The 23,818-nt window shown below is 43.7% G+C and overlaps 1 protein-coding gene across 4 annotated transcripts in view; it reads right to left on the bottom strand.

Moving 5' to 3' along the window:
* Fbxo36 (F-box protein 36) overlaps positions 1-23,818 on the bottom strand; it is a 55,826-nt gene that overhangs the window by 30,884 nt on the left and 1,124 nt on the right. For 2 of the 4 annotated variants that reach the window (XM_076914909.1, XM_076914910.1), the window contains exon 2: positions 17,405-17,517. The exons of the other annotated variants lie outside the window; for them this stretch is intronic. In XM_076914909.1, coding sequence (XP_076771024.1) covers positions 17,405-17,437 — 33 coding nt within the window. In that variant the 5' untranslated portion in view covers positions 17,438-17,517. The remainder of the gene's footprint in view (positions 1-17,404; positions 17,518-23,818) is intronic. 4 annotated transcript variants of the gene reach the window in all.

The following is a 23,818-nucleotide window of genomic DNA, read 5'->3' on the forward strand; positions in this document are numbered from 1 at the left end:
GAGAGAAAATCCTACCCCCACCCATCACACTCACAAAGAATAGAAGGCATTCCTGTCCTGTGCCACTAACTAATCAGGCCAGGCAGCCACCCAGCTTTTACTGCACAGTTTTCTCTCTTAACCTAAATGGAAACAGTAACTAAGTATCAAAATATTTCTTTTTTAATCAGGCTAGAGAGACTGCTGTCTCTGAGTTTAAAAGCATTTGCTGCTGCCACAGAGAACCAGAGCTTGGTTCCTCCCATCTGCCTTAGGCCACTCAGAATGCCCTGTAACTCTAGTTCTGAGGGAGCCAAGACCCTCTTCTGGCTTCTGCAAGGCACTGCATACCTGTGGTAAACAGACAAGCAAACAAAGTCACCAACACTTAGGAAGTCGTTAGCCAGGCGTGGTGGCACACACTTTAATAATGCCATGTTTTAGACAGACTTTCACTATCTAGTGTAGCCTTGACACAGATATGAAATATGAGTGGGCTGGTCTTGAACTCAGCTTTTCTTGTCTCAGATCCCTGTGTGGTGGGATTAATACCGTGCTCAACAAATGATTCTAATTATATCTGAGATGGGATAAGGAAAAACAAAACAAAACATGGGGGAATTATGTTGATATAGGGAGGCTGGGAAAGGGCAGGGCTGAAAAGCTGACCTGCCTTCATCACCTAGAAAGGCAGAAGTCTTCAGACTCCAGGGAGAAGGACCCAAAGCCACAGAGACCATCTATGTCTCCCCGAAGGCATGTCAAAGGCAATAAATACCTTGCTCTCACAAAGGGTCAGATGGTGCTGTTTCTAGAGACACCTCAATCAAGGATGTCAAAGATGATAATTAGGCTGCATTTACTGCGGGCTAAAATGATACATAACCTTAGATTTCAAGCACACTCCTCTCTTCCCTAAACCTAAATAGCACCCTTCATAAATCCTTTTTACAACCTGTTTACTGAAAAAATTTCCTTAGCTTTTAACTTTGTTATAAATTACATTCTTTAGACAATGCTAGAGAGAAGGGGGAGCCCTTAGCAACCTTTCGAGGTATAATTCAGAAAGCCACAAGACTACATATCCCTGTTGTAAAGCCACTTACAGGCCTCCCTTAGAGAGGCTCACACTTGTCCTGTCCAGTCTCAGACCCCTCCTTCTCCCATAAATCCAATCTTACTTCATTTTTGGCTCCCCCTTGAAATTAATCTCCTTATGGATGCCACAAATCCCAGGTTTGCTTGACTGGAGGCTTCTAAGAAATCAGGTAGCTGTAGATGCAGTGAGGAACTATGTCCCTGTCACCAGTGACGGGTCTGACATATGTATATGATATATATCTCACTTCAGTTGGACTCTGTACCTCCTGCTCTCTGTCTGGTCTTGTCTCCATTAACTCCTCCCTTTCAGCCTTTAAACAGCCTCACAAAATAGCTTGGCAGTAGAGAGTGCTGTTCTTTTGTCAGAGGGCCTAGGTTTCGATTTCCACATGGTAAATCATAACCATCTATAACTCTACTTCCAAACCAAGTCCATGCCCTCTTCTGACTTCCATGGGCATCAGACACACATGCAGTTCACATTTACACAGGCAAAACACCCATCCATACACATAAATGAAAATAAACAAACACCCTCCTACTTTTCTAACTAAAACATCATCAGGGAAGAGATGGCTCGGAAGTTCAGAGCGCTTCCTGCTCTTCCAGAGGACCCAGGTTCCATTCTCAGCATTTGCACAGCAGCTCAGGCTCGCAACCGTCAGCAACTCAAGTTCTAGTATTTGATGCTTCGCCTCAGACTCAGTGACTCAGCTCCATGCCATACTGTTGTTGATACATTCTATTCCAAGTCCTGCCCATCTGCTTGTCTGCCTCTCTGTATCTTGACCTGACCCGAAGCTTTCTGTTCCTACACCCTTTTCTGCAGCTTTGCGCACAAACCTGACTCCAGCCCCTCCACTTACTACCAGAGCTCTCCTAGAGCTTGACTCTGTCTCAGCCCACTTCTAATCCTCTGGAACACTGCTGCACCCTCGTAGTATTCATACTATATCCCAGACATATGTATGTACATAGGAAGATATATCAACTGTGTGCTACATGACTTGTGATATGAGGAGTTAGTATCAGTAGTTAAGATCGGAATAAAGAACTCCAGTCTGCCTTTGGCCAGGCTACTCAGGCAGATTTTATGATGAGTTCCTATCTTTGGATCCTTTAAACCTTGTCAATTTATTGTTATTCAATTAACAGTCTGACATTGTGGAAAAACAAACATGTTCTTTGCCTGTGTTTATGACATGGTTTGCACATGACCATTTGCTTTCTCAAGACTGGGGCTCATTCTGTAGCTCAGGCTGGCCTCAAATTTGTGGTGCTACCCCCACCTTCTCCTCCAGAGTGGCTGGGACTGGTGATGGCAGGAGTGAGCCACCACTCCTGGCTTCATACGAAGACTCTTTGAAGGTCTTTGATTGTATTTTCCCTACAAGTTGAGACTTCTGTTTGTTCTTTTAGAAACAATGTTGTTTTTAAAAAGACTTTTTATTTTCACGTGTCTGTCTAAGTTTTTGTCTGCACATATGTATCCTGCTAGATTCTGGCCCCCCTGCTCCGGGAGGTGAGGGAATGAAGAAAAGCCAGCCTCAGGGAAGCTCAGGTGGGGTTCTGTTACTGCTACTGCCTCAACAAGGAACCTCAGTGTGTTTATTAGATACATTGGGATTGGGGCTGTGTGTGTGTGGGATCCCTGCTAGTCTCAGTAGGAGGTTTCTGTAGGCAAGCAGTCTCAGGTTGTAAACAGGGGGAGGAGGCTACAGTTGCTAGTTTTTTTGTTTTTTGCTTTTGTTTTTTTGTTTCCGCACACGCTGATCCATAAACACTTAAACGCCATCTCCTGAGAAAAGGTGGCCAATTCTCTGGAGCCTGGCCCATATGGGTGATGGTTTTGCCAATTTCCCATGCGCCAGTTAGTCTCCGAGTCCTCTATAGGCCCAGACCATGTCAAAATACACATTTACTCAGGACTTTATGAGAACTTCCTCTGCTTCCTACACACACCCCACATATGAGCCTAGTGTCCGTAGAAGCCAAAGAAGAGCATCAGATCTCTTGAAACTGGAATTACAGATATGAGCTGGAGCTTTTCACCACTGAGCTGCCCAACAAGCACATTTCCTAGAACGAGGTGATTTCCTTATCCTCACTGATCCCGCTTGCCATCCATATCTAGTTTGCAAACCAGGCTCTTCTTACTTTCCTTTACACTCATTATTTTAGGATGACCTTGAACTTCTAATCTTCTGTGCTCAATTCCCGAGTGCAAAGAATATGGGCTTGTGCCACCAGACCTGGTTTTCTTTTGTTTTGAGGATGACCTCTAGGGCTCCATATGCTAGGCATTCTACCCACAAAGCAGTGTCCCTCAGCTTTTTCTCACTTCCATGCATTATCTGACATCATCTGACCCCCTACCTCGGTTCTTCTTTTCTGAGTTTTCCCAGGTTTTTAAGGGTAGTTTTCTAAGGATTCTGTGTCTCCTACTGTCTCCTCACAAGTGTATAGGATGGCCTAGAATACCTGTTTCGAATCACAGTACAGTATTTTAACAGCCTAAGCTGCATTAATCTCCTTGGTGTCTAACTGGAGAGTTCTGCAGTGGGCATGGAGCCCAGAGAACTGTTTATCTTTTGGGCCCCAGTGAAAGCCTCTAAAGCATCTCATCCTTAGAGCTTTCTTTCATTATCTGCAGAGTCTAGGGTGGTGAAAGGCACAGAATCTACAAGTGATTCTGCCCCCGGTTCTAGAATAAATTAAGTCAACTGACATGTCTGATGCCACACAGCCATAAATGGAAGAAATCAAATCAAGAAAGGTCAGAGACTTTTCCATTAGATTATAGTGCTCAAAAGGCCAGTAAGGTTTCTAAGTACTAGGCCTCATCAATATGAGGACAGACATTATAGTTCAAATAATTTAACAGTTTATTTATGTATAAGATTGGTATTTTAAATTTATAGACTTTGGTTTATGTTCATATACATTTAGAATTATTTAATATTAATGTATTTCTGCTTTGGGGAGTTTTGTTTTGTTTGTTTGTTTGTTTGAGACAGATTTTCTCTTATAGAAACACAGGCTGGCTCCAAACTTTTTTTTTTTTTTTCCCCAACGACAGGGTTTCTCTGTGTAGTCTTGGCTATCCCAGAACCAGGCTGGCCTTGAATTCACAGTGGCTCTAAAGTCTTGATCTTCTTATCCCGCTCTTCTAAATTCTGTACCACGGGGCCTAGCTTCAGTACGTGTGAATTATTAGTGTTCACACGTACTGAATGTGTAGCTCAGTGATAGGACAAGTGCCTAGCTAGCCTGCAGGAGGTCCTGGGTTCAATCTGCAGCCCTAGGGGTCAGGTGAGGAGCAACAACTAGGTAAACATTTCTGTTCACGATACATTCACGTAATTATCTTAAAGTGAAAAAAGAATGAACCAAAGAGTCTGAGCAATCTTAAGAGTGGGGCAAAGCCAGGTATGGTGACCCAGGCCTAGAAAGGAAGACTGAAACAGGAGACTGTGAGTTCAAGGGCTGTGAAGTAAGCGCTTGTCTTAAAAAGCAAAAGAACAATTGAGATACTGATGGCATCGCCACAAATTAGTTCTTCTCGTGTGAATGACTAAGACGATTTTAAATGACTGTAGTATTTTAATCATAGTAAAGACATTTAACGATCCAGACTGTAACTCGGCCACATCCCCTGCTTTCCAGCAGGCTAACATTAGAGGGCCAGAGCATTCTTGCCTGCTACTTTTCTGGTTTTGGAAAACGCTAAGTGCAGGAGGGTACCAGGCAAACCAGTGTGACCAGAGTGAAGAAGTGATTCTCACAGAGTGTCCCTTGAGTGGTAATGAAAGAGAAAGATTAGATGCCACAAAAAGGATAAAATGCTCTAAGCTGGGCTTCTAATCAAACTCACAACGAGTCTCTCAAATAAAAAAGTAGGGATCACTTATTGTTGTACAAAACCACTAAAGATATTTATCAGTGCTGGGGATCAAACCCATTTTCGATCAAACCCAATTTCAAACTTGGTAAGTACTGATATAAACAGGTTTATAAATAGCTTTTCTTATTTAAAATCTTACAATCTGCTTTTTAAATACAAGATCTCACTATGTATCCTTAGCTGACCTAGAACTCACTACGGAGATCTCAGCCTGTCTCTAACTCTCAGAGCTCTGCCTGCCTCTGTTGCCTGGGGGCTGAGATTAAAGGCATTCTAGGAGAACCAGGGCTATAAAGAAAAAATCCAAATAAAAACAAAAATCCAAAAAAAAAATCCAAATAAAAACAAAAATCCAAATAAAAACAAAAATATACATTCACTTAAAAAAAAAAAAAGCTATGGTTGGGAGGGGCTGAGAGATGGATGGTTCAGGGACTAAGAGTGCTCACTGAGGCCCACTGAGATGGCTCAGCAGCTAAAGGTGTCTGCTACCAAGCCTCATGTTCTAAATTCAGTGCTTAAGACCCATATGGTAGGATATGAACTGACTCCCATAAATTGCTCTCTGACCTCTAGATGCATGCTATGGCTCAATGATACATGGGCAAACAACTGAAAATATAATAAAGTACATATTTTTCATATCAAAACAGATATGAAAGTATGAAGACCAGAGGGTGGATCCTAGCATCCACATAACAGGCAAAGTATGACCATTCATGCCTATAACCCAAGGGTTATAGGGTGAAAACTGGACATCTCTCAGGCCCCTTTTTATTTCATGGCCCAAACTTAGCTATGTGGCTACAAGTAGCTACAAGGTGGTGGTGTGGCTTACAAATGTTGCCTTTTCTTTTTTCTTTCTGAAGTCCTTTTGTTCAGCTACAAATAAGATAGCCTTTGATTACAAAAAGGAAAAATGGTTACTGGAGAGAATTAATGATTTCTGCCGCAGGAAGAATGTACCAGAATGTATCCAGTCACATTCCTGTGGAATTCTTACAGAAAGAAACCTTTATTTCCCAGGTTCAACCAAGGCTGTTTTATCACACAGTTCCTGCTCGGATACATTTTATCATTTATTAGGAGAAATATTTAACTCTAACCCATCCTTAAACAACCCCTATACGGTAAGACATCAAGATCAATGCTGTAACTCCCCAGTCCAACAAGGACATCCAAATGGAGATACACAAGTCTCTCTCTGTCTTGATTTTTTTTTTTGTACTGGCCTCACACATACCAGACAGGCACTTTAGGACTGAGCAACCTCCTGGTCCTGCCTTGCTCTTTAGTGGGAGGGTTCTATCCTTAGCTGCGTTCCACGCTCCTGTAATGTCTGTCATCTAGGTCTTTCTCACTGCCAAGTCATCCTTTTTGGTTGCTTTTTTTTTTTTTCTTTTTTAAAAATGATTCATTTATATGTCTTGGTGTTATGCCTTCATGTACATCTGTGTGAAGGTGTTGGATTACCTGGAACCGGGGTGACAGACAGTTGTGAGCTGCCATATGGGTACTGGGAATTGAACCCAGGTCCTCTGAAAGAACAGCCAGTGCTCTTAATTGCGGAACCAACCATCTCTCTAGACCCCCATCTCCCCCTTTTTTGAAGACATTTTCTCTGCATATTCTTGGCTGTCCTGGAACTCATTCTGTAGACTGGGCTGTCCTTGAACTCAGAGATCCTTCTGCCTCTGCCTCCTGGGTGCTAGGATTAAAGGAGTGTGTGATCGCTGCCCCGTTTAGATTTTATCCTTACTCTTGGGAATCCTTATAAATCACCCAGCTGCTTAAGGTGTACACCTGCCTGGGTAATCTACAGGCATTTTAGGTTCAACCCTAAGAAAAGGAATACTCCCTCCCCCCACCCCCACCCCCGAATTTCTTAGGTAGGTGGCACTGGCTGGGTTTATTCTACATGTTCTCACTTTCAGTCATCCCGTAATATCAAGTTCATGACCAAATTCTATCCTTTCACACCTTTCATGTGGCTTGCCATCCCTTTCATCTGGAAACTGACCCCTTGATGGCACTGAGCCAGTCCATCCTTACAGAATAACACAAAGCCTCTTCCAGAGATGTGAATGCTATCTGTATTTATTCCTCCCAAGGGCATTACCCTGGGATTGTATGCAAGGTCCCACAGAGACACCCCCCTCCTCACTTTTTCTCAGCCTCCCCTCATACCACCTCCTGCTCCTTCTCTGCAGGCCCATCAGCATCACCAGAAGGTGCCATTCCTATTGTCACAATGCAGTAACAGCTGAAAGAGATCCTTGCTTCCTACTTCCTTCTTTGGGAAATATGGAGCAGCGCCACATGGAGTGATTCAGAGCCTGCTGTTACATCCTGCACAGAATACTGCTTTGTGTTGTTTCTTTAACAATGTTACAGCAGGACGGAGGAGGAGATGGATAAGGAGGTACATGGTGCTTGCTGCCAAGTCTGATGACCCTCATGGTGGAAGGAAAGAACCGATTCTTAAGAACTGGGGAGAGCTTAGGGGGAGGGGAGGGAGGGAAAACTGAGGTCAGGATGTAATAAATGAGAGAATAAAAAAAATTGACTTCTGATCTCCATACATAACTCTCTCACACATAAAATGATCAGATAAATGCAATAAAAATGATAGAGCAGGAGCTGGGGAAACAGCTCGGTGGTAGTGTTGAGACTCTGGGCTTAATCCCAAGTCCTGAGGGGAAATAAGGTAGAGAGAAAAAGCAAAGCAAAATCATACAAAACAAAATTTTAACAAATAAGTCATTTCTGTTGGGTGGTGGCGGCACAGAGTGTTAGTACCAGCACCTGGGAGGCAGGGGCAGTGGATCTCTAAGTCAGAGACCAGCCTAGTCTACTGGATGAGTTCCAGGACAGCCAGGACTGCACAGAGAATCCATCTTGGAAACAAAACAAAACAAACAAACAAACAAGACATTTATCAACTCATCGACTGTTCACTGAATTCGCACTATAATCGGCTCCATGCTACGAGCTACTAAATGACCAGGGGCGAGCTGAACATGAACCATCACAGACTTACAGTTTTTATTCTGCGCAGCTTTTTAAAAGACCAGTGCTCATCAATCATCTCATTTGCTAGGAAGGAAATCTGCCTGTACTTGACTCACTGATAATGCCGAGAAATGGATGTTGGCTGCTGCTGATCCTGTCAAGATGTATTGTCTTCAGTGTCTTGTCATGTATCCAAATGTCCATTTACTTCTGCTTTCCTGACCCCCATGTTGGTTGCTGTCATTCCAAGCCACTTAGATGGTTGGGATGGACATATTGAAGTGAATTCTTATTTCCTAAGCTTTTCCCTCACACTTTTCCCTGAAAAGGGCCATGTTAAGGGGCTCACTGGCAGAGAGGGGGTAGATGTGAATCTGAAAACTGGATGGATAGCTAAGTAAAGATTAGGGAAAAGGTGTTCTCAGAAGAAGAGTGGCCAAGTGAAGACAGAGCTTCTACCAATTCAAGAGACAACAGTTACACTGAGAAAGAACTGAGTTCGTTTTTATTATTATTATTTTATTTGTGTGTGGATGAATGTGCAGCTGTGTGTACAGGCGCACTGTGCATGCACAGAAATCAGAAAGAGGGCGTTGGACCCCTAGGAGTTGGAACTTAGTTGCAGGATGACAGGCTTGATAAGTGGTCGTGGGATAAGAACACTGGTCCTCATAACTGTGGCAGCAAGTGCTTTTAACTGCTGAGTCATCTCTCCAATCCCTGAAAATGGATTATCCAAAGACTTTATTATTTTTTATGTGTACATGTTCATCTGTGTGTGCCATATGTGTACAGGTACCCTTGGAGGCCAGAGGTGTCAGATACCCTGGGACTGGACTTAACAGGCAGTTGTGAATCAATGTGGGTGCTAGGAACTGCCTTGGGCAGTCTCTGAAAGAATAGTATGGACTCTTAATCACTGAGCCACTAATTCAGCTCCAAAGATACTTAATGGAGAGTTTAAAAAACAGGCGCAAGTAAAGCAGAGAGGCACTAAAAAAGACAGATTTAAAAAGTTGACTGGGTAGGAGGTGGGGGCTGGGGATGGCTCAGTGGTTAAGAGTACTGGCTGCTTGTTGGGAGCCGCAGTCAGCATTCGCCATTCCAAGATGGCGCGGGCATCCCGTGTCTCCACTAGTAAACAATTAACTGCGCAGCTGCAAAGGCAGAAAGTCCGCCAAAGTCACTGGCCAATCCCGAGACGTAATATTGGGTGGTGAGTGAACAGCCAATCAGAAGTGAATACGTCACTCTAGGGTGTATTTAAGTGGTGCCTCTTCCTGTCTTTGGCCCTTCCACGGTTTTCAAGTCTGTTGATAAAGAGTAAAGCCTCGCTGTGGTGATACCCAAATTCCGTCTCTCGTGTCTCTCTTCCACGGGCGAAAGGGGACACGGGAGGCATGCGCAACAGCTGCTCTTCCAGAGGATATAGGTTCATATCCCAGCACCCATAAGGCAGCTTACAACTATCTGTAACTCCAGTTCTAGAGGATCCAACACCCTCACACAGGTACACATGCTGGCAAAACACCAATGCACATCAATAAAAATAAGTCATTAAAAATTTTTAAAAAATTGACTGAGCATAGAGGTATACACCTTTAATCCCAGCCTGGCCTATACAGAGAATCTAGGTCATCCGAGACTTCACAGAAAGATTTCTTCAAAATAAAAAATTTTAATTGAAATACATTATGTTTGTGTCTTTGTATCTACACGTGACTGCAGGTACCTGAGGAGGCCAGGGAGTAGGAACTGAGTTCAGGAGCTCTGCAAGAGCAGCAAGTGCTCTTACACCCTGAACCATTTCTCCAGCCTCAAGAAAGAAAGATGCACTCAACAACACAGGTGTACATTTCTCTGAAGAGTCATCAACTTTTATTTTATCTTGAAATAGGGTTTTAATTATGTTACCCAGGCTGGCCTGGAACTCTCTATGTAGACCAGACTGGGCTTTTTTTTTTTTTTTTGGCTTTTTCGAGACAGGGTTTCTCTGTGTAGTCCTGGCTGTCCTGGAACTCACTCTGTAGACCAGGCTGGCCTCGAACTCAGAAATCCGCCTGCCTCTGCCTCCCAAGTGCTGGGATTAAAGCCGTGCGCCACCACCGCCCGGCCAAACTGGCCTTAAACTCACGGAGATCCACTTTCCCTTGCCTTTTCAGTGCTTTTCGAACATTATTAGTGTGTGTGTGTGTGTGTGTGTGTGTGTGTGTGTGTGTATGTATTGGAGTCCAGGTGTCTGTGGAGGCCAGTCATTGTAAGCTGTCTGACATGAGCGTCTGGGAACTGAATTCAGGTCCTCTAAAGTCTTTCTTTAGTTCCTCCTCCCCTTTTAATGTGTATGGGTTTTTTTTGCTTGCACTGTATATATGTTGCATGTTCCATGTGTATGCCTGGTGTCTACTGAGGCCAAAGAGGGCGTTAGATTTCCTGGAACTGGAGTTATAAATGTTATAAATGCAGCTCAGCCATGTGGATACTGGGAATTGAACCTAGGTCCTCTGAAAGAGCAGCCAGTACTCTTAATCTCTGAGCCAATTTTCCTTGATGCTTGGCTTTAAAAAAAGTTCTTTTGCAGTAAGGTCTTGCTATGTAGCATAAGCTGCCCTTCAACTCACTGCGTCATCTTAATCTGTCCTCAGACCTGTAATGCTCCTGGCTCAGCCTCCTGAATGCTGCTAAGACCTTTTGTTTGTTTGTCAAACACTTTTCACATTAGTAAATTAATTACTTAATCAATTAATGTGTGTGTACATGTAACATCACACAGATGTGGAGGTCAGAAGACAACTTGTAGGAGCTGATTCTCTCGTTCTACACGTGGGTCCTGGGGAATCTAGCTTAGGTTGACAGGCATGGTGACAAGAGACATGGTGACAAGAGACAACATTCACATTGGGAAAGACCAGCCAATTACTTTTTGTTAATTAACTTGTGTGTGAGTGTATGTGCAGCTGTGTGTGTAGGTACCCTTGTGCATGCACAGAAGTCAGAAGATGTTGGACCCCTGGGAGCTGGAATTTATAGTTGTTCTTTACTTGCTAAGTCATCTTGCTGGCCCAAGATCCAATTCCCTGACAATCCTCAAGGCATACGGGAAGACTGGCATGTCCACCTGGATCCTGTATGTCCCAGGGCTTCACTTATCTGCCTTCACTTCCTTTCCCCGCCTAGGACTACACTGCAAGGTTTTGCTCCTGTGACTTCCTGCCCATCTTCTCATTCTCCATTTCTTTGTCAAAAAAAAAAAAAAAAAAAAAAATGTCATTTAGTCCCAGAAGAGTGGTGGTACTAAATATATTATCATAGGATAATCAGTTTGAAATTCAAACTCACTAAATTTTGAACAAAATCAGGGTCAACAAGGGTTTACATTACAGTTACAGTATATTTGAGATACTATAAAAGCCCGGGTGTATTAACTTAGGGCCACTGGCCTAAAGAGACAAGCTCAATCCTATTAGGTTTAGGAGAGCATTCTTGTCTGTTTTAACAGAAGAGAGCAGCTCTGTGGCTTGCCTCAGGCACTCCAGGACCCAGAGGTACGGCTGATAACATCGGAAAATCAGCCCTTCAAGTTTGCTGTCCTCTGTCTCAGGCCTCTTTATCTCTGATTGCAGAAGCATATTTCTTAAGTACTGGGGAGCCTGAAGGCCTTGGGGTGTGGGGGAGTACCACAGTGAAAAGGATGGGGCTGGGAAAGTAGCAAAGTTCCTGCCTAGCAAGGGTGAGGTCTTTCTGGGTGGGGGATGGGGCATGGGGTTGAAGGTGGTGTTTAATCCCTGTCACCATACACAGAGGTGAAAGGTTGACTATCTTGGTTCAGGCTGAACTAACAAAGCAGTTTCTGGGCGGCCTTGGGTTGTGTCTCATCCTTTCCATTGTTATCCCAGTGGTTTGTAGGTAGACAGGAGCCGGAAAGGGTAGTGAATTTTGGACAGAACAAGAAAATAATGTTTGGTTGGAACAGAGACAGTGTGGACTATTAGACTAGTTCTCAGTGAGAGGTGGACCAGACAGGGTCAATGACCTCAGAAATAACTGAGCATGTGCTCCCCCTGAGAAGCATGTGCTTGGTCAGCATGATCTCATTGCACATGGCAAGCTGCTCTCTAAGGCACCTCAGGTACCAAACTCAGGTAGCAAACTGCCAACCCCTGTTCTAGGGAAGCGCAGATGAGGTCCCAGTAAGCCTCTGGTCACAGTTTCATCTACTTACCAGCTTGTTTTATGTCTGCTTCTAGTTAGATACCACATAGAATATATACTGTTGACTTAATGTCAGTTTTTGCAGGTCCTGGTGACACGGGGTAATCTCAGTACTTGGGAAGTGGTGATAGGAAAATTCTTGGCCCGCATGGAGTCACAGGAGAACTCCGCCTCACAAACAAACAAGTCACTTCCAAACAGACAAAAAAAAAAAAAAAAAAAAAAAAAAAAAAAAAAAAAAATCAAACAAACAAGATCCAACTCTCAGCCCAGCAACTACAATTCACACCCCAAAGCAGCTTTTCTGTAACACATTATGGCACATCAAGTCTCTCTCACTCATCCTATAGCTTACTCAGCTAGGCTGGCTGGGTATCAAACTGAAGAGCGTCTGTCCATCCTCATCCCAGTTCTGGGGTTACAGATGTGTATCTCTGAGCCCTGCTTTTAAGTGGATGCTGGGGATACAAACTCGGGCTGTCACTTGTTCAGCAAACCCTTTACTCATCTTAGCTCCTGGGCTTTTGTTTTGTTTTGTTTTCCCCAGACACAGTTTCTCTCTGTAGCCTTGACTGTCCTGGAACTAGCTCTGTAGACCAGGCTGGCCTAGAACTCACAGAGATCTGTTAGCCCCTACCTCTCAAGTGCTGAGATTAAAGGTGTGTACCACCAGGTCCAGAGTATGCAAGTATTTCAATGTGGAAGGTCAATGTGGGAACTTGTTTACACAAATATTCCTTCTGCTTTCTTGCTTTTAGAATTCATTTTACTTCCTTCCATTCCCAAGTACTGCCGGTTTTTTCATCTGGAGAATCCTAGATGCACAATCTCCAAACAATGTGATCAGTGCCTGGGGTGGGGGTGGGGGTAAGTGGTGGAGGTGATTTCATTCAGATTTATCCTGCCCTGTATGCTGATGCAATGCCTGTGGCTGCTCTCAAGGATGAATGGATCTTGGGTGCTGCCTTTTTCGGCAGTACAGTATATGAAGGTACAAGAACAGGCAGGGCCACGGGTCTTGCAGTAAGGCATGAAAAGTGTTGAGGTCCCTGAATACCTCTCTTTGAAAATGCGGTAGTTTGAATGGACTCCACAGGCTCCCATGGATAAATACTTGCTCTCCCATTACTGGACTGCTAGGACAGTGGCTTTAAACTGTAGGTCTTGACCCCTGGGGGTGGTTGTCAGATAATCCTTTTGAATATCAGATATTCTGTATATCAGATATTTACATTATGATTCATAACAGTAGCAAAGTTACAGTTCTGAAGTAGCAATAAAGATAATTTCATTTATAGTACACTTTAGCTGTCTTCAGACACACCAGAAGAGGGCATCAGGTCCCATTACAGATGGTTGTGAGCCTTTGTGTGGTTGCTGGGACCTTTGGAAGAGCAGTCAGTGCTCTTAACCACTGAGCCATCTCTCCAGCCCAAGATAACTTCATAAAGAACTTTTTTGGATTTTTGAGATAGGGTTTCTCTTTATAGCCCTGGCTATCCTGGAACTCACTCTGTGGAACTCACTCAGACTGGCCTCAAACTCAGAAATCCGCCTGCCTCTGCCTCCCAAGTGCTGGGATTAAAGGCGTGCACCACCACCGCCCTGCCGAACTGTATTAAAGGGTCTCAGCATTAGGAAGATTGACAGCCACTGCGCTAGGAAGAGAATAGACCGCAAGGCCTTATTGGAGGTGAGTCACTGGGGGGCGGGCTTTGAGGGTTCAAAGGACCAGAGCCATCCCTACTAGCGCTTCCTCTCGGCCTCTTGCTCTAAGTAGTATTTGTGGTTCCTGATGTGAATGCAGCTGTTCCTGCGCCATGCCATCAACCCGCTGGAACTGTAAGTCCAATGAACATACTTCTTTTTAAAGTTGACTTGGTCATGATTTATCACAGCAAAAGAAAAGTAACTAAGTTTTTCAGGTTTTTTATTTGTTTCATTTTGAGAAAGTAGGAATCTAGTGGGTCTCCGGACCACACCCATTGTGATTACTGGACTTTTTCAACCTTGTCTTGCATGCCCTTATTTATATCCACTGAACTTCAAACGGCCTGTTTCTAGGTACCAATCTTTGGATTTAAAAAAAAAAAATCCAATTTAAATTCCATTAAAAGAAATTTAAATACAACTTTAAAAATTTAAATCCAATTTAGAAAAAATTATTAAAGTTGTATTTTTGAGTGTGTATGTATGTATGTGCTTGCGGGCATGTGTGTGCCACATCTGGTTGTGTAGAGGTCAGAAGATGCCCAGAAAAGATGTTCTCTCTTTTTTCTTTGTCTTGAGGCATAATTTCTTTGATTTCAGCCAATGTGAGCTTCGGAATGATTCGCCTGCCTCCTCTGCCTTCCATTTCCTTGTAGGAGTGCTTGGGTTACAGATGTGTGGCCTTGTAACTGGCGTTTTACATGGCTACCTCAGACTGTATTTAGTTTGGGTGGACTTCGCCCTCTCCGCTAGCTCTCCAGCTTGAGTTGACACAGGCAACCCCTAGTTTTGCAGATAAGTTGGTTTCCCCTTGGTTGCCATGGCCGATCAGATGAGGGTGGCCATTTGCTTTGTTCTCCTGCTCGTTTCCCCCCCCCCCCCAGCCCTCCCTGTTTTTCTCTGTGTAGTCCTGGAACCACGTTGGCTTCAAACTCAGAGATCCATCCGCCTGCCTCTACCTGCAAAGGCGTGACCCTCTTTCTCATTCCCTCTCTGGTGTGTGCTGTGGCCTGGCGTATAATAGAGGTTTGTTTTTTTTTTTTTTTTTTTTTCCCCCGAGACGGGGTTTCTGTGTATCCCTGGCTGTCCTAGAACTCACTGAACTCAGAAATCTGCCTGCCTCTGCCTCCCAAGTGCTGGGATTAAAGGCATGCGCCATCACTGCCCGGCAATAGTTTTATAAAAGTTCATTTGACTCACAAGTCTAAGGTCTGGGTTCAGGCTGCAGCAGAAATCCCAAGGAATATCAGTACATTTATCTGCAACACCAGAAAAACGGTTTGCAAACTGCTGACTCATCTAATCCAAGTAGAATCTACTTATAATTCTTGATTCCCCAGACACCTCCAGATCTGTTCCTCTGGGGCTCCCATATCCTGCCACAGTAGCAAGGACCAGTAGAGGAGTCAGGACAAGCTCTGCCCTTCCTCCTATTTGTCAGCTTTGGTTTCTTCACCCAGGGTTCCATGTCTGCCTTCTTGCTCTCCCAGCTCTCATTTCAGGACAGTCCTCCCCATCACGCTGCTGCCCTGACAGGATTGCTCATGACTGACTCATGTCTTTGCTGCCCGGAGCACCTGGCTGTTTCTGTCTGTCTATTGGACTGCAAGCTTCCTGGGGGGAAGGAACTTTGGACCCAGTGGCTAGACACTGAGTGCAGCAAGCATCACAAGGAAGCTGTCTGTCTTGCCTCCAAAGGGGAGTATTTCTGTCTCTATTTTTTTTTTTTTAATTCCCTTCCACCTTCCGACCCACACCCGCCTTATTCAACCCCATTTCCTTTCTTGTTGGTTCAGTTTTTTTGTTTGTTTGTTTGTTTCTCTGTGTAGCCCTGGCTGTCCTGGAACTCACTCTATAGACCAGGCTGGCCTCGAACTCAGAAATCCACCTGCCTCTGCCTCCCAAGTGCTGGGATTAAAGGTGTGCGCCACCACTGCCCGTGGTTGGTTTAGTTTTTGAGATAGGACCTTCTATATCTAGGTTGTTGGTGTTGAGTTTGTTCTGTAGCTGAAGATGACTTTGAAGTGTGCATCCTCTTGTCTATGCCTCCAGAGTGCTGGGATTAAGGCATGTGCCCTCATGACCATAGAAGGTGCTGGGGATTGAACTCAGGGCTCTGTGCATATCAGGCAAATATTCTACCAACTTAGTTTTGTCCCCAGGCCCGTAACTCCTTCCTTCTCCCTGATCTTCCTTTCCTTCTCTCTGAGATGGAGTGCTGCTGTGTTGCCCGGGCCGGTTTCAAAACTCCTGGGCTCAAGGGAAATTCTTGTTCAGTCTTCTATATAATAGTCTTCGGATATGCCTGGTTAAGGCTCATCTGTTGTTGTTTTGTCTTTTTTTTTTTTTTTTTTTTTTTTTTCCCTCCAGTGCGGGGAAAACCTTTATCATGTGGTTTCACTTTTTCTTTTCTAAGGCATGTTTATACTAAGCTTCTGGAGCATGCTTAGCCCAGTCCTCTTTTGGCCTCCTAACTGATGGGGTTACAGGTGTGTGGCACCATCCCTGGTTGCTTTGTGCTTGGGCCAGAGATCCTGTGGTTAATTCTCCTAAGTGCTAGCCATAGGGGTTTGGGTCACTAGCCCACCACCAACTCTGGCTGATGCATTCTTTTGAAATGGCCAGGGCTGGTGAGATGGCTCAGCAGGGAAAGTGCTTACCAAGGAAGATGACAACCTGAATTAGATCCCTTGAACTTAAGGAAAAAAAAGGAGAGAAAGGACTCAGTTTTTGTTGTCCTCTAAACCAGGCATAGTGGTGCACACCTTTAGTCCTAGCTTTGGGAGGCAGAGGCAGGCAGATCTTTGAGTCTGAAGTCTGTGGCTGGCCTCAGAGTAGCCTGCATATGCCTCCCAAGTGCTGGGATTAAAGGCATTGCACTACCACCACAGGCAAAACAAACAAACAAACAAACAAACAAGAACAACAAAAACAAAACAAAACAAAGACAAAAACCCCTAAAGAGCCCAAATCCAAATAACTTCTCACAAAGTACCTCCTGGAGACTATGATTAAGAAAGGGAATGCCATCATTCACAGATGTGATGCACTAGTCACAGAAAATCTAAAATCATCCACAGGTAAAGCAGGAAATTTAACTAAGAAACACAAGTCAACTTTGGAGGGCTGGGTTTTGGCTCAGTGGTAGTGTGTCCACTTAATACCTGGAATCAGTGCTAACCTCCATAGCTAATCATTAGAAACAGTGAACACACTATTGGAGAAATGATTACCAGTTATAAAAAGAACTGAAAAAAAAAAAAAAAAGAAACACTTAGAAACCTAAGAAAATAAATGTCTGATTTTGACACTACCACCTAGTAAAATGATATACCTAGAAATGTCACAAAGGAAGATTAGACACAATATTAACAAGAGAGTTCATCCGCACACTCCCTGCAATTGCAATGCCAGTGAAAACGTCACGTGGTATTCTTGTGGAGGCCTAAGCTGATTTTAACAATAAAGGAGAAAAAAAAAGCCACTGACAGATGACTGAGTTGCTCCTCCAGTTCTGTTCATGGAAAAGGTGATGCTGGCTCCTTTGGTATTTCCTGTTCTGTTGTCCAAAGAACATTCGGAGTCTCTACTCCTGAAGAGCCCTAGGGAAGGAGATTCCAGTGTCACATGACAGGGGAAGAAACACCAGTTTCAGTCTCCTCTTGGAAATCCATGACGCACAACAGGGTTTTGTTCTGTTTTATTAGCATGTATTCATTATGCAAAACAACAGGTTTCCTTGTGGCAGCCTCATACACGCATGCAACAGCTTGCACCAGAGTCCTCTCTTCTACATTAACCCTTTTTATATGCCAAATCATTCCCATTTCACAGGAGGATCTGAAAGTTCCGAGAAATCCCAGAAAGAAGATGCATCTAGGATTTAGTTTCAGGCAAGAGTCCCCAATCTTGACCATGAAAGCTGCTATAGAGAAACACTGGCCCATTGTCTTCCATGTTATTTGGTTCTTGTCCTGAAAAGGGGGTGGGGGGGCAGGCCGAACTGCTCACCTCACAGCTGAAAAGGACAGAACATTAGGCAAGGGAAGGAGGTCTCACAGCTACCAACCACAATCTCTGCCAATTCAATTATTCTAAGAAAAAAAAAAGTCTCTGCTTTCTCCAGGATCGAATGCCACTGTCACAGGAAAGAATATTTTAGCTGTGCACTCAACCTTAGTGATCTTCTAAGTCTAGTGACCTTAGTATGATGATGAGGCCACTGGGGCCCAGATAAATTAAGAGCTTTGCCCCAGGTCAAGAGCTTGCTAGGTAGCAGGAGGACTCAAAGGAGCCATGACTCAATGACTCCCAATCAAGTGTTCTACTGGCCCACATAATTATGCAGCCAGTCTGTGGAAACGTGGGGTGAGACCAGATTGAGTAGGTGTTCACAGGTGCTGAGTGATGGTGTAGGAGATGCTGACGACGTCTGAGCAGGGGTTATGGAATTCTGAAGTGAAGATGGAGGAGCCTCTCGGTGACTGTGACTGAGGTATTACACGGCAAAGGCACTGAACACTTCCTTTAGAGAGTTTAATTGCTTTGGTTGGACCATGTCACCTCTCTTTCTCCCCAAAGTGCCCTATGCCACTTAAAAAGAACTTAAAATTTCTGATTAAAAGCCATTTCACAACTCAGATGAGGCACATCCTGTAGTGTCACAGGGTTGGGAACCATTTTTCTGAAGCGTGTCAGACATGAGGAATAGAGGAATAATGATGTTTATTATTATAAACACCTGACCCAACCTGTGGGTTAGGAAAGGGTGCGTTTATCGAACCTGTTGGTGTCAAGAAGAGCAGGTGAAGATGTGCCAGGCTTCAGTAGGTAAAATTAATACGTACTGCATGAGGGACGGAGCAGAGCCAGACCCACTGTTCTCAGTCACAGGAAAGACGGGGGAAAGGTCTAAGAGGGTCAGACACAAAGCAGAGGCCAAGAGCGCAGCTTGACTTTGGGCAGTAGTTTGCAGGTGGGGGAGCACTGGGGCTGTGGCTGGTAAGCCAGTGGGTAAAATGGATATTGGGGCTAGGGCAGAAGCGGGCTTCCCATGGGGATAAGGAAAAAAGGAGGCAGAAACACAGCAGATACGTTTCCTTGCTCTCTTCCACCTGTATAGATGGCTCCTGGGGACTCTGTGTGAGAGGGCGGGGGTCAGGACAGCAGGATTCTCGGAGTCCTGGGTCCTCTTGGAGAAATATGCCAGATCTCAAGCTGATTGGTTTATCTACCTCCCCAAATGGGCTTATTTATTATGACTTCAATTTACCAGAGAAATCTCTTTATTTGGGGGCCAAATTGAGCTAGTCAGTGAATTCCACCCCACCCCCATTAGGGAAGCACTGTAAACCACACCCCCCAGTTCCTACCTTCTTTTCTACTTGTCTCACATTTAACAAAGCAGAAAGAACAACCTTTTAGTTTCTTTTTCTTCTTTTAGGCCTGAGCATTGAAACAGTGTTTGACATAGCCCAGGCTGGCCTAAAACCAAGGCGGCCCTGAACTTTGTAACCTCCACCTCTATCTCCTTTGATGTGTTGGGTATCAAACTCGGGGCTTCCTGCAAGCTAGGGAAGCATCCTAGCAACTGAACTAAATCCCCAGATCTTCAGGTTTTGTAGTTCTGGGTAGGATTTAGTAAAAGAGATGAACAAGTCTACATTCCTCTGAATGTGTTGGAGTGGCCATTACATAGTGGTACTCCTAAGAGGATCATTTACAAGTCTGTCACTTCTCATTTACTTAGTACAAGGTTAGCATTTCTAAAACTTTCTACATTAAACCTAAGTCACTGGCTTAAGGCCACCTCAAGCAACACTTCCGTTTGAGAAGAAATATGTTCTACAGACAAGGCTGCTTCTACTTCCTGAGTGTATAGTATGCCACCACCACCAGGGTTTTATGTATTTTTTTTTTTTAAACGGGCCCAGTGACTATAAGGATGCTTGTTGCTCTTCTAGAGGACCCGAGTTTGGTTCCCAGCATCCACGTCAGGTGGCTCATAACCACCTGTAATTCCAGGCACCATACCCAAATACAACTATACTTAGTAATCCCAGCAGGGAAACTGAGGCAGATAGATCTCCCTCCATGAGCTCGAGGCTAGCCTGGTCGTCTACATAGTGAGTTCCAGGCCAGCCAGAGCTACATAATAGAGAGATCCTGTCTTACCCCTACCCAGTACCCCCTCTTTCTGTGTATGATCATGCCCACATGTATTTATGTGCAGCATGGGTGTGCCTATTGTTTGAGGAGGTCAAAAAATGCTATACTGGGAACTATACTAAGTGGGAAGAAGGGCTCACACTTGTAACTTTACCACTCAGGAGTCTGGTGCAGGAGGATCCTGAGTTCAAGGCCAGCCTGGGGTAAGTAGTGAGACTTAGTTTGTAACACTAACTTTTAATTGTTCCTAGTAGACTGAATGTTTCATGAAAGAAAGTGGTTGTCACTGATATTTCCCCAGTTTCTGGAATAGTACCTGGCATATATAAGGTGTTGGATGAATGGGGCATTCTTTGGAGGCAGGAATCCTCCATTTCTTCATCCCCATAAATAAGTGCTAAGTTGTGGATTAAGGAAAATCTCTGTATTCAGAAAAATAAACTGAGAATTTCTTAGATGCCACATATAAAAATACCCCTGGCGTAAGTAATATTTAAGATGTGTTTCTAGCCAGATATATGGGAAGGCAAAAACACCAATGCACATAAAATAAAAATGAATCATTAAAAAAATTCACTAGGAGCCAGGCAGGGGTGGCGCACGCCTTTAATCCCAGCACTTGGGAGGCAGAGGCAGGCAGATTTCTGAGTTCGAGGCCAGCCTGGTCTACTGAGTGAGTTCCAGGACAGCCAGGGCTATACAGAGAAACCCTGTCTTGAAAAACCAAAAACCAAAACCAACCAAAAAAAAAAAAAAAAAAACCCACTAGATACAGTTATTAAAATTAGAGTGAAAACAAATGAATCTTTGATTTAAAAAAAAAAAAAAATACATTGGCTACCCGAGGTTGTCCTGGTAATACTTGCACTCAGAGGTAGAGGTAGGTGGATTTCTGTGAATTCAAGGCTGTCTATTGTAGTCAGTTCTAGACCTGCGTAGACAGAAAGACCCTGTCTACCTTCCTATCTCACCCTCCAAAGAGAAATATGTTCATTTTTCTAAGCCTTAGGATTATCATAATAAAGGCGAGATTCATAAACAGAACTACAGTGGCCTGGAGCTGCGTTGGGAAAGTTGTTTTCTAGTTATTGTAGATTTATTTAAGATTTATTTGTGCCTATTTATGTGTGTGTACCATATATGGTACATATGTAAAAGTCAGAAGGTAATAACTTTAGGAGCTAGTTGTCCTTCAGTCTTGTGGATCCTGGGGGTTTGAACTCAGGTCATTGGGTTTAGCAGCAAGTACATTTAACCACTGATCCATCTTGCTAGCCTTGTTTAGAGATGATCTTGCTATGTAGGGCAAGTGGGCCTCAAACCTACTATGTAGCCTTCAAAAAGACCTTATACTTGAGAACTTCCCACCTCAGCCTCCTGAGTGCTGGGATTACAGAGATATGTTTTTTTTTTTTTTTTGAGACAGGGTTTCTCTGTGTAGCCCTGGCTGTCCTCGAACTTAATCCCAAATGCTGGGATTAAAGGCAGGTGGAACGGCGGCTTGGTTGGTTTTTCAAGACAGGGTTTCTCTGTGTTAACCTTGGCTGTCCTGGAACTAGTCTGTAGACCAGGCTAGCCTCAGAGATCCACCTGCCTCTGTCTCCCCAGCCTTGGAATTAAAGGTGAGTGCCACCATAGCTGATGACAGGAATGGGCTTTATAGCATCAAGTTGTTTGTTGACAATGCCTCTGTAAAAATAAAAGTATAATCCAGTTCTGGCACTAAGACACACAGTTTGAAAGTAGCTTGGGACTTTGAGGACAGTACATGGCTAGGTGTAGAGGTGGTGGTATGAGGGCTATTTGGATGTGTAGTTTGTGTGTTAGGCAGGGGCACAGTCAGGAGCACACAGGCATGCACATGAAGGTCAGAAGATAGCTTATGATAGTCCATTTTTTCCATCATGTGGGGGGATTTCATGGATTAAACCCAGGTTTGGTGGCAGTGCCCTTCCCCTCCTGAGACATCTGGCCAGCACAAGAAGTTTGTTTTTATTTTATTTTATTTTTTATTTTTCTAGGTTTGTTTTTAGAGACAGGGTCTCTTTACATAACCCTGTCTACCCTGCAACTTGCTATATAGACCAGGCTGGCCTTGAACTTTATATGGTCTTGCTTTCTTGTCTACCATGTACAGGGATTACACAATATGTGCCATTCACCATGCCTACAAAAACAAAGCTCCCCCCCCCCAAAGATTTCTCTGTAGACTAGGCTGGCCTCAAACTCATGATATGGGTTAAACTGGACATCAACAGAGGGAACATCAAAAAAAAAAAGAGCAGTCGATTCCATAGTGTAGGTTTGGCTTTTTCCAGACAGTGGACTATAGAACACAGATTTAGTTTTTTAAATACTTATGCCAGGCTACCTCTTACTAGGTATTCGGTTTCCAGTACTTAGACTTAGACTTTATTTTGAAAAGAGGTCAACATAATCAGATTTGAACTCAACTTTTACTTGGAGAGCTGTAATGTACTTGATAAAGAAAATGGATTCGATTTTGAGAAGGATTTTTATATATAAATTCGTGATAAAGAGGCTAAGGTCCCAAATAACAGTTCTCTTAAAATATCTTCCTTATTAATTTTTGAGACAGGCCTCATTATGTATCCTTGGCTGGCTGTAACTCCCTGTGTAGACTAGACTGGCCTTGAACTCAAGATCCGTCCTGCCTCTGCCTCTCACAGTGCCACAACTAAAGGTCTGTGCCACCTTTAGTAATTTAAAGAGCAATTGTTGATCTGTTAGAAAAAAAAAAAGACTGTCAGGCGTTGTGTTTCATGCTTATTATCTTAGCACCTGGGAGGCAGAGGCAGGATGGTAAGGAGCTCAAGACATCCTGGGCTACAGGTCTTTAAAAAGAATGAAAATGAAAGTTAATAATATTGATGGAAGTTTTTAATATAGCAAATTAGCTGGAGGATGGTATGTAGGCAGATACTGTCAATTCATTTCAGCTTAAAACACTAGAGAGATGGGGTGGGGAGGGAGAGAGAAGCCTCCTTGTGATACCAGACTTTCATGGACAAAACTTCAAAAGAGCAATTTTAAAGATACAGTAAAGACTGTAAAGTAAAAATCACCAACATCTGGACTTACTTGCAATAGGTGAAAGTGGAAAAACAGAGTCCAAAAGATTACTACGTCTTAAGTCATACAAAGAGTGAAGAATTATCAGGATTACAGATCTTAAAGCTAATAGGAACATGTGTGTGGTGGAGTCTGGCACAAGTAGAAGGCTCTGGTTTCTCCCGCTCATAGAGCCAAAGAAAAAAACGAAAAATCAGCCCAGCGCCCCCCCCCCCCAAAAAAAACCCAAGGGATCCAACAAACCCCCCACCTCTCTTAGCTGGGTGTAATGCCTAATTCCTGAGGCAGAGGAGGCTGGATTTCTCAAGCTTAGGGCCAGCTTGGTCTATACCTTGGTTCTAGGCCACCCAGGCACCGCAGTAAGACTCTTATCTCAAAACAAAAAACAATCTCATCAAGGAAACAAAACAAAAACAAAACCCACCTCATATACAAAACCAAACCAAATCTTCACAATCCTAATTGTCAAAAATTTTGAAAGGAGTTTAAAAATAAACTGACAGGGTATTACATTTCAGTAGTTTTGGGTATTACATAGAGTGCACACACTATTACTGTTTTACAGGTAAAAGAAACTAGTTCATTACTCTTTTGTTTAAGGGCTCCAGGAAAAACAGATTGAATAATCAATGCCTAGACCCA

This window comes from Arvicanthis niloticus, chromosome 17 (genome assembly GCF_011762505.2).
Source record: "Arvicanthis niloticus isolate mArvNil1 chromosome 17, mArvNil1.pat.X, whole genome shotgun sequence".
NCBI classification, from domain to species: Eukaryota; Metazoa; Chordata; class Mammalia; order Rodentia; family Muridae; genus Arvicanthis; species Arvicanthis niloticus.